The sequence below is a fragment of the Neomonachus schauinslandi genome, chromosome 13, assembly GCF_002201575.2.
Source record: "Neomonachus schauinslandi chromosome 13, ASM220157v2, whole genome shotgun sequence".
NCBI lineage: Eukaryota > Metazoa > Chordata > Mammalia > Carnivora > Phocidae > Neomonachus > Neomonachus schauinslandi.
The window spans coordinates 73,246,689-73,263,890 of record NC_058415.1 but is presented as its reverse complement, the minus strand read 5'-3'; the positions used below and the strand labels follow the sequence as shown (position 1 = coordinate 73,263,890).

General features: G+C 43.1%; 1 protein-coding gene across 3 annotated transcripts; it reads left to right on the top strand.

The window, feature by feature from the left end:
* The first annotated feature begins 2,743 nt into the window (after positions 1-2,743).
* On the top strand, positions 2,744-16,089 carry ZFP37 (ZFP37 zinc finger protein). Of its 3 annotated transcripts, none has more exons than XM_021691676.1 (4): positions 2,744-2,875; positions 8,454-8,535; positions 8,949-9,083; positions 14,543-16,089. In XM_021691676.1, the coding sequence occupies exons 1-4, from the start codon at positions 2,744-2,746 to the stop codon at positions 16,087-16,089; spliced, it is 1,896 nt and encodes a 631-aa protein (XP_021547351.1). The 3 variants fall into 3 exon arrangements, with proteins under 3 accessions (XP_021547351.1, XP_021547350.1, XP_021547349.1); XM_021691675.1 differs by having other exon boundaries at positions 8,451-8,535; XM_021691674.1 differs by having other exon boundaries at positions 8,409-8,535.
* Positions 16,090-17,202: the final 1,113 nt, after the last annotated feature.

Here is a 17,202-nt window from a genome sequence, read left to right as displayed (position 1 = left end):
TTGTTTTTGTTTTTGTTTTTTTTTTAAGCAATCTCTACAACATGGGGCTTGAACTCACAATCCTAGAATCAAGAGCCACATGCTCTACAGACTGAGCCAGTCTGGTACCCCTGACCTACCAACTTTATTCCCTCATTTTCTCTTGGCAGGTCTCTCCTCCTTGCTCCCATCCCCCCTCTTCAGTGCAGGAATATCCTCAACCTACTTCTCCTATGCTTTTCCATCCAGTTCTTTCTCTCAATACTGTGCTTCCCAAAGGATATCTGAGGTTGACTGGTCAATACTAGAATCAAGATGTCTTGGAGAACTGTCACAGTTAGTACAGCATTTTTGTTTATAGATATGGTGGGATTTGTTTCCATTTGTGAGGGAATACTATGTTAAAGAAAAGTCTGGAGACACTGGCCTGCCTCTCTTCTTTCTGAGCTAGCTATCAGCAGATAGAGAGCAGACAGCTATTTTCTTTCACGTAAATATTGGACCTTTAGGACAGTAATATCAGGGTCATTTAAGTCAGGACTATACTTGAGGAGCATGGGAAGCAACTGCTCCCACCCAGAAGATGAGGATGGAAGAATGCTCGGTCTGGAACACAGGGAAGAGGGCTGTGTCCCCAGAAGACAAACAGAAATCTCAATCAAGCAATTAGCCTTCAATTTCCACTGAGTCCTTAGTTTTCTATTGCTGCATAAGAAATTATCACTAACTTTACTGGATTAAAACAACACAAATTTATTATCTCAGAATTTCAGTAGGTCATAATTCTGACCTGCATGGCTGGATTCCCTGCTCAAGGTCACACGAAGCTGAAATCAAGGTATAGGCTGGGTTGTGTACTAATCTAGAGGCTCCACTAGAGAAAGGTATGCTTCCAAGCTCCCTCAGATTGTTGGCAGAAATCATTTCCTTGCTGTTGAGGACTGAGCTCCCAGAGGCTGATTTCAGGTGCTTGCCACGTGGCCCCTCCACAGGTCTGTTCATATTGTAATTTCTTTCTTTCTTTCTTTCTCTTTCTTTTTAAAAATATTTTATTTATTTGAGAGAGAGAGAATGAGAGACAGAGAGCATGAGAGGGAGGAGGGTCAGAGGGAGAAGCAGACTCCCTGCTGAGCAGGGAGCCCGATGCGGGACTCGATCCCAGGACTCCAGGATCATGACCTGAGCTGAAAGCAGTCGCCCAACCAACTGAGCCACCTAGGCGCCCCTCTTTCTTTCTTTTTCTAAGATTATTTATTTATTTGAAAGAGAGAGAGAGCATGAGCAGGGGTGGGAGGTAGAGGAAAAGGGCCAATCCCAGGGCCCTGAGATCATGACCTGAGCCAAAGGCAGCCGCTTAACCGACTGAGCCATCCAGGCGCCCCCATATTTGTAATGTCTGACTTCAGGAAAGGTCCGGTCTCTTCTAAGGGCTCACCTGATTAGGTCGGGTCCACCCAGGATAATCTCCACTTTTATGAACTCAAAATCAACTGATTTGGGATCTTATCATGGGAATGATATCACAGGTTCCTGAGAGGGGATCTCATAATGGTGTAACACGGGGTGTGGGGGGGTTGGGCAGAAATAATGGGGGCCATATTAGCATTCTGCTTGTCATAATATTTACAACATACTTTGCTAGGCTCTAGAATTGATGCCACAAGACTAGGGAAAGCATTGTTGGGATAGTTTGAGAATAAATGAGAAACGTACCACTGTGATTTGTGCAACGGCAAAAAATAATTGTTAGGAAAAAATTTCAGTAATAGGATGGGGAGACTAGGCAGAAAACTGTCTTGAAATTAGGTGGTCTAGGGAGTCTTGAGCTCAGTGAAGATGCACTGAGAATTGTATTCAGACTAAAGACTGAGAGGGCAAAGGCCGCAGATGCAGCCGCTGCTGACTGAGGGACCTAGTCCTTTATTCATCTAAGTGGAAGGTGCGAAACAGGGTGTGTTTGACTCTGGAAAAAGGAACAGCATATTTAGAATAACTTCACAAGCCTCCTGCCCCATTGTAAATTCCAGCAGGGCGAACACAGGCTGTGTCTAAGTGGGTCTCCACTCTTTCCTCATTATCTAGCACAGCGCAGCAACCTAGTCTGCACACAGTAAAAGCTCAGCATGTAATTGTTAAATGAATGGCGTCAATACACCAAACAGCTCATTGAGAAATAACTTCTGCTCCAATTGTTTGATTATTGGGTTCCGTTTGATCTCCATTAGACGTGGGTTTTCACGGAGGAGTGATGTGTTCATGGAACCTGCCGCTTCCTTTTTTTCTCATTGTTCTTATACCGTACATGTAAAGACATATATTTGAGCGATTAGTGCTCTTTCCCTATAAAACAGTGGTGTCTGCGTGATCGGGCTTTTTCTCTTTCCTCCCTCAATCTCTCTTATTATCCTGGCTGTCTGGAGTCCTCGCTGGGCTTCATGCTTGCGGGTTTCCCGGCAGCAGGCTGCGGTGACCAATTCGGAAAGGCAACTCCAAATTCTGCCTTCGCGTGGCCGAGCCTCTGGGCGTCGGACACCGCGAGGCATCGTGCAGTGAGGAACTGAGCACGCTTTCTGCCGGCTCGCAGCTCACCTCTCAGGACTCTCTCCACGGAGCCCCGCGGCCACCCGCCTGCGCGCCCGCGGGGAGCGCGGACCCCCGCTGTACGGCGGAGCCTCGGTCAAGATGGCCGCGCCCGGCCGCGATACCCAAGGGCGCCGCCATGGCAGCCGCCGGACTCATTGAGGCCGCGCTTCGAGCCGCCGCCATGTCGGCCTCCGCCTGCGAGCCGATCCTCACAAAGCGGGAGAGCGTGGGCCGGAGGAGGAGTGCGGGGACGGCCGAAGGGGCCGGGCGTCCAGCGGAGATGGCTGTGTCGGAGCCGGGGGGCAGCGCGGCGGTGAGCGCGATGGCGGGGCGGGGCGGCGTGGTGGTCCGAGGTGGTCTAATTGGGGGTCCGTGATTGGAGGGTGACTGTAGTCTCTGAGACGAGCGATTTGGGAATCGGAGGCGATGCTGGAGGGCCTTCTGGCGGGGGGGAGGGTGCGGGGGGGGGGCGTCGGCGTTCTGGGGGATCTGTGGGGCAGTGATGGGGGCCCTGCAGGGTGCGCGGGTGCTACAGGTTATGGAAATCCGTGTCTGGGGAGATGTGCGGTGACAGTGAGGCGGGGAGTCTGTGGCACTCACGGAAAAGCCAGAGTCTGGAAGGCTCTGGGGATCAGATATAGGGGCTCTGTGGTGTGTCGAAGACTGGGGAGGTGTGTGACAATTTGTGATCTATGGGAGCCAAGCGATTATAGTGCCTGTAGGAGTTACCGGATTGTCCTTGTGTGTGTGCAGAGGTGCAGGGAGGTCCGATAGGGGTTTATCACAATAGTTAATGAGAAGAGGTGATGATGGTTTAGAATAGGGAAATGCAAAATCAGATTCAGAATACATCTGGTGATGAGCCAGTAGGACTTACTGATGAGTTGATATGAAACATGAGGGAAGAGAAGAATCAAGATTTACACCTAGGGGCACCTGGGTGGCTCAGCCGGTTGGGCGTCTGCCTTCGGCTCAGGTCATGATCCCAGGGTCCTGGGATCGAGCCCCGCATCGGGCTCCCTGCTCTGCAGGAAGCCTGCTTCTCCCTCTCCCACTCCCCCTGCTCGTGTTCCCTCTCTCACTGTGTCTCTCTCTCTCAAATAAATAAATAAAATCTTTAAAAAAAAAAAAAAAAGATTTACACCTAGACTTTTGGCTTGAGGCACTGGATAAAGGGTGCTTCCCTTTTCTGAGAAAGGGTTGTGTTGGAGACAACCAGATTTGATGGATATAAATGGGAGCCAGAGTGGATGACAGTGGTTCTGTTTTGGCCACGTCAAGATGCCCATTACATGTCCAAGTAGAGAATGAGTAGTTGTTAAATGTGTGAATCTAAAACTTAGGAGAGGTTTGTGCTAAAGAATCCATATGTGAAAGGCTTCAGCGTGCAGATGGTATTTAAAGCCGTAAGATTGGATGAGATCACTTAGGGAGAGAAGGCAGACAGAGAAGAAAAGAGGGACCAAGGACAGAGCTATGGGTCACTCTTACATTTAGAGGTTTGGTAGAGGACAGAAAAAAAAAAAGAGAATGAGGAGTAGTCATCTCTCCTATCTTTCAGATAGGATGAAAATTGTAAAGGTGGTGTCAAAGAAGCATAAAGAAGAAAGCTTTTCAAGACAATGCGAGTTGTGTTGTCACAGTTGCCATAGGCTCTTGTGAGTCCCAGACGCATGACTGCAGAGAATTTGACTTTGGCAAGATGTAGCTCAATGATTATTTTGATTGATTAGAGCTTTGTAGTGGAGTGATAAGAGTAAAATCCTGTTGGAATGAGTTGAAAGAATGGAGGTAATGAAATAGAGACAGCAAGTATCGACCACACCAGGAGTTTTGCTGGTAAAGGGAGCAAATAAATTGACATTGGATGGGACATGAGATTAAGAGATGGTTTTCATTAGATGAATTGATTTTAAAGCAACTTTGTATGTCAATAGGAATGATTGAGTAGAAAGGGAAAAATAGGTGGTACAAAAGAGAAAGAGGTTAATTGCAGGGGGTGAATTCCTTGAGAAGGCCGTTGAGGATGGGCTGTAGAGCATAAGTGGAGAAACTAGCCTTAGGTGAGAAAAGGAACACTTCTTCCATTTTAACAGAAAGGAGACAGATGATAGGGGTTTTGGAAACAGATTGGTGGAATTGATGGTGACAAGGCAAGGTAGTTCTTGTCCATTTACACTTACTTTCTCTTTGAAAGTATAAGATGAATTTATCAGCTGAGAGTGGGGAAGGAGTAGATGCTGGAGATTTCCGAGAGAAAGAGGAGAATGTTTGGAATAACCATCTTGGAAAGAGGAATAGGAAACTCCCGGTATTGGATGCCCAATTGCGATATGTGTTATAAACCTAAAGTGAGTCCAGGCAACACAGTTGTTTGATTTTTCTCTCTTGGGATGTTCAGCTACAAGGTTGCAGGCAGAGATGAAGAGGAGAGTTGGGTTTGATTAAGTTTGAGGCTTTGCTAGGTAAGTACAGTGGAGAAGAAAAGGGGCAAGGAAGTTAAAGCTGTTTTCCATGGAGTGCATATGGTGTTAGAACAAAGAATCTAAACAAGATAGAAGAAAAGTAAGGCCGTGTGGTGATGGAAGACTGTAGAAAAGTGATTCAGATCAATGCTTTGGGGGCTGAATGCATTTGGAGAATTATTGGCATGGAAGTGCTAGAGGAAAAAGGCTGACAGCATAGGAAACAGTGGTCGGAGGGTGGAATGTTTTAAGTAGAGAGGAATGAATGGGTGAGAAGGAGGTGGCTGAGTTTGGGTGTGAGAAAAGATTGTTGGAGTCAGGAAAGAGAAGGGCCAAGCTGTGGACTCCTCTGCGTTGATGTAGTGAGAGTGCAGGAGCTGGAGTGAGGAGGAGCGTGGCGTTCAAGTTTTCAGTGAACGAGGCAGAATGACTGTGCGCAGAAGTTGACCTAAGTGGCCCCAAACAGCTATCCTTCGAAAAGCCTGCTTGCAGGGTTGACCTTTGGCTGATGTCTGAGAACTTAGACTTCAGGAGGCTTCCTGTCGTTTCCAGAAATGATAAAAGTGGCTCACTGTGCCTAAACTATGTAAACAGTGTGGTTTATGCCGAGCTCCTGATTTCCTTCTGGGAACCTAGGATCTTTGTGTGTGCCAGGCAGAGGGTGCCTATGAGTGCCACCGAGTCTCTGATGCACTTCCTTGGGAAACAACGTTTCACACGTGTTCTCGCAACTTATTTCTGGAGGAATCAAGTATGCGCTGCGTAATTCCACTGGAAGAGGGCTCTTGGATGCTTGTGCCTGGTTTCTGAGGACTTTACCCCATACACATCGTTTCCTTAGCTGATTTTGCTGTGTGTTCCTGAGCTGTACTAAATCATAGCTACGGGTACAACTGTATGCTGAGTCCTGTGCGTTTATCTAGTGAATCATTGAACCAGAGGGTTAATGGTTTAAAGTCTTGTGATATTCTAAACATGATAGGGATTTTGAAGGACGTATGAAAAATGGTTGAAAGGGACGCCTGGGTGCCTCCGTCGTTAAGCGTCTGCCTTCGGCTCGGGTCATGATCCCAGGGTCCTGGGATCGAGTCCTGCATCGGGCTCCCTGCTCCTTGGGAGCCTGCTTCTCCCTCTGCCTCTCTCTCTCTCTCTGTCTCTCATGAATAAATAAATAAAATCTTAAAAAAAAAAAATGGTTGAAAGTTAGCATTTACCTCATCTTCAGGCCATGAGGTACATGAGTCTTGGTGGGGCCGAAACAAACAACCTCCTCCAGGGAGCACTGTAAGGGGCAGGATTCTCAGGAGACTGGTAGATTTCAGATAAAGGGAGCAGGTGAAGGGACTGGCCAAAGAGGTTGAAGGTGCAGTGAAGTTTGCTGGCAGTGATTAGGGTTTCTGTAAAGGCCGCTGTTGGTGGAGTTCTGTTGGTGTCAGTGATTGGGGATTGATAAGATAGGGATTTGGGGTCGTATCGGAGATAGAGATTGATGTGTTCCATGGGTATCAGTAGTGGAGGACCCCTGGGAATATGTGACTGGGGTGTCTGGGGAGCGATTGGGGAAATCTGTTGCTGTTAGTGATTGGGAAGTTTGTTGGGATCAGTCATTTTGGAATTACATCAATGATTGGGAGGCCAGTGGCCCTCAGTGATGGGGCTTATTAGAAATCAGTGACTGGGGGTGCCTGGGTGGCTCAGTTGGTTAAGCAGCTGCCTTTGGCTCAGGTCATGATCCCAGGGTTCTGGGATCGAGCCCCACATCGGGCTCCCTGCTCAGTCAGGAGCCTGCTTCTCCCTCTCCCTCTGCCTGCCTCTCTGCCTACTTGTGCTTTCTCTCTCTGTCTCTCTGTCAAATAAATAAATAAAATCTTAAAAAAAAAAAAAGAAATCAGTGACTGGAGGTCCATGAGATTATAGATTAGTGACATATGCAGCTAATTGATTGGTGGTTTGTGGACGTAAGGGGTCATTTTTCAATGTGAAACAATCATGTTTGAACGTGTATTCAATAGTGGCAAAATTCTCCAGTAGCTGTGTCATCCTCCTCTCACCTGCCTAATAAGAGGAGAATCTTGAACATGCTTTAATTTCTCCCCCATCTCCCAACCCTACCAGTTATATTCCTGCTTATTTTTCTTACAACATACCTCTTGATTTTAAGGATACTTTTATAACAGTTGTACAACATTATCAAGTTACTCGGATGTAACTAGACATTTGACTGGTTTTATTATTCATAGCTCTTTCTTGTATATTACATCTTTCCCAATCTTGAAATCTTTATTCTGATGCAGTTTCCTTCTTTTAAAAATCACTTCTTTTCTTCTTCTCCTCCTCTTTCCCTGTCCCTTTCCTTCTCTTTAATTCTAAAGCCCATAGGTGATATACTTTCTGCATCCTTACATGCCTAAAATACATTATTTTTGCTTCCAAACATGAATGATCTTTTGACTGGTTATAAAAATCAAGGGTCTCAATTCTTCTACCTCAGAACTCTATTCCATCATCTGTTGTTATAGAAGAAAAGATAGACTGATTCTGTTTGTTTTTGGTAACTTTCTTTCTCTCTGATTTTTTTATCCTCTTGAATAAACAAATTTGCAAATGGGACTGTCATTTTGGGCTGTTACAACAAAGTACCATTGACTGGGTAGCTTAAAAACAACAGAAATTTATTTCTGACAGTTCTGGAGGCTAGAAGTCCCAAGATCAGGGTGCCAACATGGTTGGGATCTGGTGAGACCTTCTGCCAGGTTGCAGACTCTTGTTTGTATCCTCACTTGGCAAAGAGAGCAGAGAGGAAGCAAGCTGTCTTACGACTCTTATAAAGGCATTAATCCCATTCATGGAGACTCCACCTGCATGCACTCATCCAATTCTAATTACTTCCCACAGGCCCTCTCTCCTAATGCTATCACATTGGAGGGTAGGGTTTCAACATATGAATTTTGGGGATACACAGACATTGAATCCATAACAGGGACATGTCTTTCTTTTTTTTTTTTTTAAGATTTTATTTATTTATTTGACGGAGAGAGAGACAGCGAGAGAGGGAACACAAGCAGGGGGAGTGGGAGAGGAAGAAGCAGGCTTCCCACGGAGCAGGGAGCCCAATGCGGGCCTCAATCCCAGGACCCTGGGATCATGACCTGAGCCGAAGGCAGATGCTTAACAACTGAGGCACCCAGGCGCCCCTCAGGGACATTTCTTAATATGATTTTTGTCTCTCAAAAAAATGCAGACTTGGGTAAAGAATTAGTATCCTATATAACATCACGATCAACATTGAATGGTTGAGGTAAGAGCAAATCTTTGTTACCTTGTCCAAATCACCCAATAATATGGATAACATTAGACTGAATAGGAATATTGCTATTACAGGGATCGGTAACATTCAAAGATGTGACTATGGCCTTTACCCAGAAGGAATGGGAGCAGCTAGATCCTGCTCAGAGGAACCTGTATAAGGATGTGATGCTGGAGAACTACAGCAACCTTGCCTCAATGGGTAAGGACAATTCTTTCATAATTCAAAATGTGTCCACTGTAATACCTTCTCTCTGAAGTTCTGGATAAGTTTGGCCTTGGCTATTATGAATCAGAAAGTTTTAATCCCTTTGGGTATGAGGCAGGATACTTGTGCCCCTGTCTCCAAAATGGAAGGTCTGCTTAGACGGGGTACATGGGCAGCCACATTGTGAAATTTCAGAAGCCATATATTCTTTCTTTCCTTCCTCCCTCTTCCCTCCCTCTCTTCTTGTCTTTTCTTTCTTTCTTTTCTTTCCTTCCTTCCTTCCTCTCTTTCTCCTTAGAAGCCATATATTCTTTATCCTCTCAAGGCTCTGAAGTCCAAATATTAGGGCTTGATTTCTGGGATGTTTGTTTTCCTAACACTCAACTTCTGCCATTTCTCATGAGCAGGGTATCAAGCTCCCAAACCAGACATGATCTCCAAGTTGGAAAAAGGAGAAGAGCCATGGTTGGGGAAGGGCAAAAGACCCAGACAAGGTGGTCCCAGTGAAATAGCAAGACCCAAGCAAATAGGAACCAATGGAAGTAAGTTTCTAATTTTTTGGTGGTAACTTGGAATTGTTCAATGAATAATTCATTTTTTAAATCTTCTTCAAGATCCTAGACCCTTTTTTCTTAACCAGGAGTAGCAGTTGAAAAGTATCAGAATTTCTTGGGGAGGAGAAATTCAAACTACACAGGTTCTCTAACCTTAGAGATCCTAATCTCTCTTCTGTCTGTGAACCTCTTCATGTGTGAGGCTCTCATATGAGAGTCATTATAGTTGTAAGCCAGTGTTACTCATGGGAGTTTGCTTACACCACTCGTATCAGTGAGCTTAGGCTAAGTTCTGCTCTATTAAGGAATGACCCCTAAACCTTAGTGGCTTCCAACAAGAAAGATTTGTTTCTTGCTCATGCTATGGCCCTATTCCACGTTATCCTTTGGACCTATACTGAAAGATCAGTCCCTATTTGGCAAATTCTGGTCTCATGGCAGAAGGAAAGAAGAATGAGTAGAACCACTGATGACTCTTAACATCACTGATGCCTCTTTCTGCTCACATTTCATTGGTTAATTGGTTAGAGCAGATCACCTCGCTACTCCTAAGTTCAATAGGTAGGAATGTATAATCCTTCCACAGGGAAGATTCAAGGGACCATGCAATGGGTCTGGGAGGTACAGTCTTTCCACAAGGAACAGTAGTACAGTCTGCCACACCATGAGTATTGTGGTAGGAAAAAAGGTGAAAACCAGAGCTCTGAACCTCTGGTACCAGCCCCTCAAATGCCTAGCTGACCCTTCCTTATTGTCTTTCCTCATCCATGCTCTCCATCGCTCAGCTTCCAGAAGGAGCAGTAACCCCTCTTAGCTGTTTTCAGAATCCCATTACAGCTTACCTTATTTGAAGCAGTGCTGTTTTTTATTATCTTCTTTTTTCCTAATATCCTCAGTTTTTTCCCTTCATCCACTCAAACTCTGGGACTCCGTGGTATCATATTTCTCTCCTTGTATGTTCAAACCTTCTTAGATCCATCCTCTTTCCAAATCTCTTGGCATGATGTTCCCCTGCCTTTAATTATTTTCCATTTCCCTCCTTTTCACTGTGAAATGCTCAAACTTGTGGTCTATAGTGCATCATTATTTCCATTTACTTGTTAACCTATGCAGTCAGATCCCACAGAATTCATGCCTGTATGTAAATTTCTGGCTTCCCTTCCAGTTCATATTTTAATAGTTTTGGTCAGCGTGAAGTTCTTGCCCCTGGCTTGAATTACACCACTTGAATCTGGTCTTCTCTTCTAAGTGTTTCTTTACATTTATTTCACCAGATTCTCTTCCTTTTCACTTTGCTGAAGTGTCCCTAAGGTTTTGTCTTCTACTATCTGTTCTTTTTTTTTTTTTTTCCTCTATCGTATTTCCCTCGAAAACTCTTTGGGTTTCAATTCTAAACTCCTAGGAGCGAGGATATTATTGGTCTAGGTAGGGTCCTCGAAAGAATCAAGCTATTTATTCTATACTGGTGACTTTTAAGGTAAATTTATCTTGTCCAGATAAATCTCCAGTTTCTTCATGTTGCACTCATATTTTACCTGCTTCCAGGAAAGTTCAATCTCACAGTGTCAGAAATGGAAAGCTGTGTCTTTTTTTTTTTTTAAAGATTTTATTTATTTATTCATGAGAGAGGGAGAGAGAGGCAGAGGGAGAAGCAGGCTCCCAAGGAGCAGGGAGCCCGATGTGGGACTCGATCCCAGGACCCCGGGATCATGACCTGAGCCAAAGGCAGACGCCTAACCATCTGAGCCACCCAGGCGCCCGAAAGCTGTGTCTTTTTGCCTTTCTTTCTAAATTAGAGCTTTCTTTCACCTTCCCTCTTTTTATCAGGGTCTACTTTGATTTTAGGCCTGTGTACCATGGAGTTCCTGTGAATCTCTGCTCTCTGCCTTCTCTTTTACTGTCCTTGCCTCAGTTCCTGGTTTGTTTGTTTGTTTTCTCCAGTTCTCACAGACATCACCCAAATCAGGTGTATATTATCTCCTACCTAAATTGCTCCAATTCTTAGGCTGATTTATTGGCTCCATTTTTTGTTTCTTAGATTCCTCTTATATGTTGCCACCAAACATTAAAATATTCAGTTATTATTTATATCACTATAGTCCCCCAAATAGCAGACTGTTTACAATGTATTTTTAAGTGTCCTCTGAATTTTCCAAGACTCCATGAATTTCCTGAAACCAGAGGGACTAGTCCTTCAAATGACAAATGAAGAGACCTCCTGGAGTTTTGATTCATCTACTAGTGGCTCCAATTTTGGCTATGTTTACTTCTCTCTCTCTGATACTTGGTGTTACAACTAAAAAATGGTCCCGAGTCATCTAATACATCTTTGTCATTGCTGCAGTGACTTTCTTCTTGGTTCAGGTTCTTATATAGTACTTGGAGTTTCTTCAAGGAAAGACTATTCTATTCCTTCCAATGATTTGCTGAGTGTAGTGAGCTATATACTTCAGTTCCTGAAGTTACAGTCATTTTAGCTTAAAATTCATGTTTTAGTTGCTGTCTCAGATTCAGGACAAGCTTACAGCCTTAATCACATGCTCTGTCACACCCAACTCTCTCCTAGTATTACCTTATTATTATACCATTTCACTAGTTCAGGTTCTTTTCTTTCTCCCCCTCATGGTAAATTTCTCTCATAGTGCTTTATATCTTTTCCTGTTGGCCAATTTCCATCATCATAAGGGGTTCCTATAATGTTACGCCTCAAGGGGTGTAGTTTTGAGTTTTGATCCCTTTCTTCCCAGAAAGAGATTTGCCTCCCTCCTCTCCAGCATCCTTGGGCATTGGGAGATGCTGCCTTTGTCATGCTCTTGTTATATTCTTTCCCCCAAAATGCTTGTATCACTTAAAATTTCCTAAATGAAAAAGCAGCTGGAAACTCTACTTCTCCCTACTATATCTGTACTACTATATCTATACTTACAAAAATTGATCTTTTACTCCATGGAAACTAATCTCTTAAGAATCCTTGATGAGGGGCGCCTGGGTGGCTCAGTCGGTTAAGCGACTGCCTTCGGCTCAGGTCATGATCTTGGAGTCCCAGGATCGAGTCCCGCATCGGGCTCCCTGCTCGGCAGGAGGTCTGCTTCTCCCTCTGACCCTCTTCCCTCTCGTGCTCTCTGTCTCTCATTCTCTCTCTCTCAAATAAATAAATAAAATCTTAAAAAAAAAAAAAAAAGAATCCTTGATGAAAGGAATAGTATTTCCTGGCTTATATTCAAATACCATGACTCTTTTCTGTTTGATTCCAGGTTTCACTTTATCCATGTAATGTTCCTTTACAACCAAGGCAGCTGTTCAATTTCTATTTCTTTCTTTCTTGGAGACTCATATCTGCTTTTCTCTTTGAGTCTGTTTAATTCCCACCCTAAAGATCTTTCTGCTTTTCCATGCACATAACTGAAAAAAATCACCTTAAAATGGTAGTCTCAACTCTTAAGTTTTCGGATTTTTAAACGTGTAGTATCCATACCTAGCTAAAAGAACTCTCTGGATTTCAATTCTAAATTCTTAGGAGTGAGAATATTATTGGTTTAGGTAGGGCCCTCTGTTTACCACTGCCCAGTCAATTGTTTTCACCCACGGGTTGGATCATATGGTTCAAACATGGTTGCCTCCATTTGTCAGTGTGAGTGGTGGTTTCAGAGAAGCAACACACACTGGGAAGATAGCTTAAAATATGTCATTGTATAATGTGTGGAGGAAAGGATGTGAGCAATCACTTAAAGCTGGGAATAAGCTTAAAATTTATAACTGGTAATTAGTAGAGTGACCTGGCAGAAGCAAAGGCATGCTCCATAGCAAACTGTTGGAAAACAAGCACACGTGTACACTGTAAATCCAAATGCTATAAAGTTTGTTTGCTAATCTCATTACTATCATGGCACTACTTTTATCATGGTAAAAGCAGCAGGGAATGCAGAAAAACTGCAGGTTGTTACTTTGGTTTTGAGGGTTTGTGTTTAGTACAGGCATGTCATTATTATTTTTTTTTCCCTGAGAATTTTAAAAAAAATTTTTTATTGTTATGTTAATCCCCATACATTACATCATTAGTTTTAGATGTAGTGTTCCATGATTCATTGTTTGTGCATAACACCCAGTGCTCCATGCAGAATGTGCCCTCCTCAATACCCACCACCAGGCTAACCCATCCTCCCACCCCCCTCCCCTCTAGAACCCTCAGTTTGTTTTTCAGAGTCCATCATCTCTCATGGTTCGTCTACCCCTCCGATTTCCCCCGCTTCATTCTTCCCCTCCCGCTACCTTCTTCTTCTTCTTTTTTTCTTAACAAATATTGCATTATTTGTTTCAGAGGTACAGATCTGAGATTCAACAGTCTCGCACAATTCACAGCGCTCACCATAGCACATACCCTCCCCAGTGTCTATCACCCAGTCGCCCCATCCCCCCACTCCAGCAACCCTCAGTTTGTTTCCTGAGATTAGGAATTCCTCATATCAGTGAGGTCATATGATACATGTCTTTCTCTGTTTGACTTATTTCCAGGCATGTCATTATTGATCATTGGTGGTGGCGGTGTAACATGCTTTCCCGCTTATCCCCTTAGTCGCCTATAAGCTGTTCAGTATTTCTTGATGTACTTATCTTATTTTCTCTCTTTTGGCTCTTTGGAGTGCAATAACAAATGACAAATAACGATAACTTGAGCTAGCCTAAGTAAATAGAGGAATTTATTACAAGGACATATGGTTATCTCTTGTAACCTAAAGGCTGATACTTCAGCCAGACCCTACCAGGGACTAGAACTAGAATTGGGAAGCCGTCAGCAATTGGGGTTATGTGAATGGCCTCTTTGAGGACCCGTGATCTTACATCTCTTTCCCTGTGGATATATGCTTCATTCTTTGTACTGATGAACCTTCTGCGTACACGGGGAAGATATGACTTTACTATTTCTTGTCTTATATCCTTGTAAAACCCAGGGGAGACTAACTAGAGTCGAAATTTTTAGGAGGAAGACTCTCATTGGACACCGTGGCTTGGGCCAGGTGTGTCTCCAACTATGACCATGGAGAGGCTGTGGGAGCCAAATACTGTTTACCAAAGCTGGGAAGCTTGGGCTTAGAGGAAATCTCAAAAAATATCAACTACAATCACAAGCTCCTCTAACTTCATCTGTTACCTAGTCACTGCTCCTTGTGTTTATTTCACCTTCCATCCCAGGTTGCAAGGTCATATTTATAAACAGGCAAAGTTTTGTCTAGTTTCTATTGTCAATTAACTTTTCTTGTTTTTCCTACAGCACTTTCCCCTCAAGCCCAAGAGCTTAGGGACATTTGTACTTGATAATTCACTCACTTCGGGATACTAAGCTTGAGTAAAGATTCAGCCCCCACAATAGTACATTTCTTTTATAAGTTGTGTTCCAAAATATGAGAGGGCAAAGATTCACAATTGAATTCTTACTGAATTCCATTTAGACAAGGTCCAGCAAGGTAATGACCAGCCAGCGAACCACCAGGAATCTCAAAACAAACTCCTTAAGGAAGTTGCATTCAAGAAAAGAAGTCTGACTAAGAAGAAAAGCCATGAATGTAGTTCACTGGGGGAAAAGAGTGTGAGTACAAAACATGTTCCTTCAAAAAAAAAGCTTAAATTCGATTCACATGGAAAGAGTTTGAAACAGAATTCAGACTTACCTGGTCGTATAAGAAACTATGCAAAAAAGAAACCTAGCGTAGCTAAAGAGCACAAGAAATCATTAAGCCATAGCTTACCTGATACAAAGAAAGACAAAAATCAAACTGGAAAGAAACAAAAATTCTCCAACCCTAGCTTATCTAATAAGCATGACAAAACTCAAACAGGCAAGAAACATGAGAAATTAGCTCATCATAGCTCATCCGATACTAAATGGGACAAAATTCAAACTGGAGAGAAACATGAGAAATCATCCAGCCATAGCCCATCTCCTACTAAGTGTGACAAAACTCAAACTAAAGCAAAACCCTATGAATGTAATCAATGTGGGAAGGTTCTCAGCCATAAACAAGGACTCATTGACCATCAGAGAATTCATACTGGAGAGAAACCGTATGAATGTAATGAATGTGGGATAGCCTTTAGCCAAAAGTCACACCTCGTTGTACATCAAAGAACTCACACTGGAGAAAAACCATATGAATGTATTCAGTGTGGCAAAGCCCACAGTCATAAACATGCCCTTACCGACCATCTGAGAGTTCATACTGGGGAAAAGCCCTATAAATGTACTGAATGTGGGAAAACCTTTAGACACAGCTCAAATCTTGTTCAACATGTGAGATCTCATACAGGTGAGAAGCCCTATGAATGTAAGGAATGTGGAAAATCCTTTAGGTATAACTCATCTCTTACTGAACATGTGAGAACTCATACAGGTGAAATACCATATGAATGTAATGAATGTGGAAAGGCCTTTAAATATAGCTCATCCCTTACTAAACATATGAGAATTCATACAGGTGAGAAACCCTTTGAATGTAATGAATGTGGGAAAGCTTTCAGCAAGAAGTCACACCTCCTTATACATCAAAGAACTCATACTAAGGAGAAGCCCTATAAATGTAATGAATGTGGAAAAGCATTTGGACATAGCTCTTCTCTTACTTACCACATGAGAACTCATACAGGTGAAAGTCCTTTTGAATGTAATCAGTGTGGGAAGGCCTTCAAACAAATTGAGGGCCTTACTCAACATCAGAGAGTTCATACTGGGGAGAAACCCTATGAATGTAATGAATGTGGGAAAGCTTTTAGCCAAAAGTCACACCTCATTGTACATCAGAGAACTCATACTGGGGAGAGACCTTTTGAATGTAATGAATGTGGAAAGGCTTTCAATGTGAAGTCACAACTTGTTATACATCAGAGATCCCACACTGGAGAGAAACCCTATGAATGTAATGAATGTGGAAAAGCTTTCAAACAAAATGCATCTCTTACCAAACATGTGAAAACTCATTCAGAAGAAAAATCTCATGAGTGAAATTAATGTGGGAAACCTTTTAATTCAACTAAGGTTTTGTTTAACCTTAGTAGGACTCTGAATTTTAAGGATGTTAGAAAGCTTTTAATAAGAAGTCAGTCATACCTAATTACACATGAGAGAGTTTGAAAGTGAATCTTAGGGGCGCCTGGGTGGCTCAGTCGGTTAAGCGACTGCCTTCGGCTCAGGTCATGATCCTGGAGTCCCGGGATCGAGTCCCGCATCGGGCTCCCTGCTCGGCGGGGAGTCTGCTTCTCCCTCTGACCCTCCTCCCTCTCATGCTCTCTGTCTCCCATTCTCTCTCTCAGATAAATAAATTTAAAAAAATCTTTAAAAAAAAAAAAGAAAGTGAATCTTACATAGAAGCAATGGATGATACCAACCTTTTATAGAAAATACTGTTTTAAAAGTAATTATTAATTATTTATATATTCAGACCAAAATATAGCTTTAAAAATCGTTAATGAGCTGAATAATCAGAGCAAAAGAGAAACAAATTACATATGCTGACAATTCCTGAGTTGCTTGAGTATGTGCCCTTAAGCTCCACATCTGAGAATTGAATTTGCACATCTGTTAATTTCCATGTATAAGTGTGTCTGGCCACTGGTATGAGCTTCATCTTTGATGTTATCACCTAGCTCTTTCTTTTTTTTTTTTTTTAAAGATTTTATTTATTTATTTGAGAGAGAGAACGAGATAGAGAGAGAGCATGAGAGGGGGGAGGGTCAGAGGGCAAAGCAGGCTCCCCGCTGAGCAGGGAGCCCGACGCGGGACTCGATCCCGGGACTCCAGGATCATGACCTGAGCTGAAGGCAGTCGCTTAACCAACTGAGCCACCCAGGTGCCCCTCACCTAGCTCTTTCTTAATGTCTTTGTTAGCTTCTGCATCAGCTGCATACTTTCTAAAAGTTATTTATGTAAAAAACATTAACACAAAATTAAGAAAAAAAGAAAAGAAAGCAGCCAAGGATAGGGACATCATTCCCTACCAGCACCTGTGTATTGTTAAGTGATTAAAATTGTTAAGTGAAAAAAGCAGGTTGCTGAACTGTGTGTATAGTATGTTCCCACTTAATGTACAAAAGGGTGTGTTTGCCTGTCTCTGTGTGT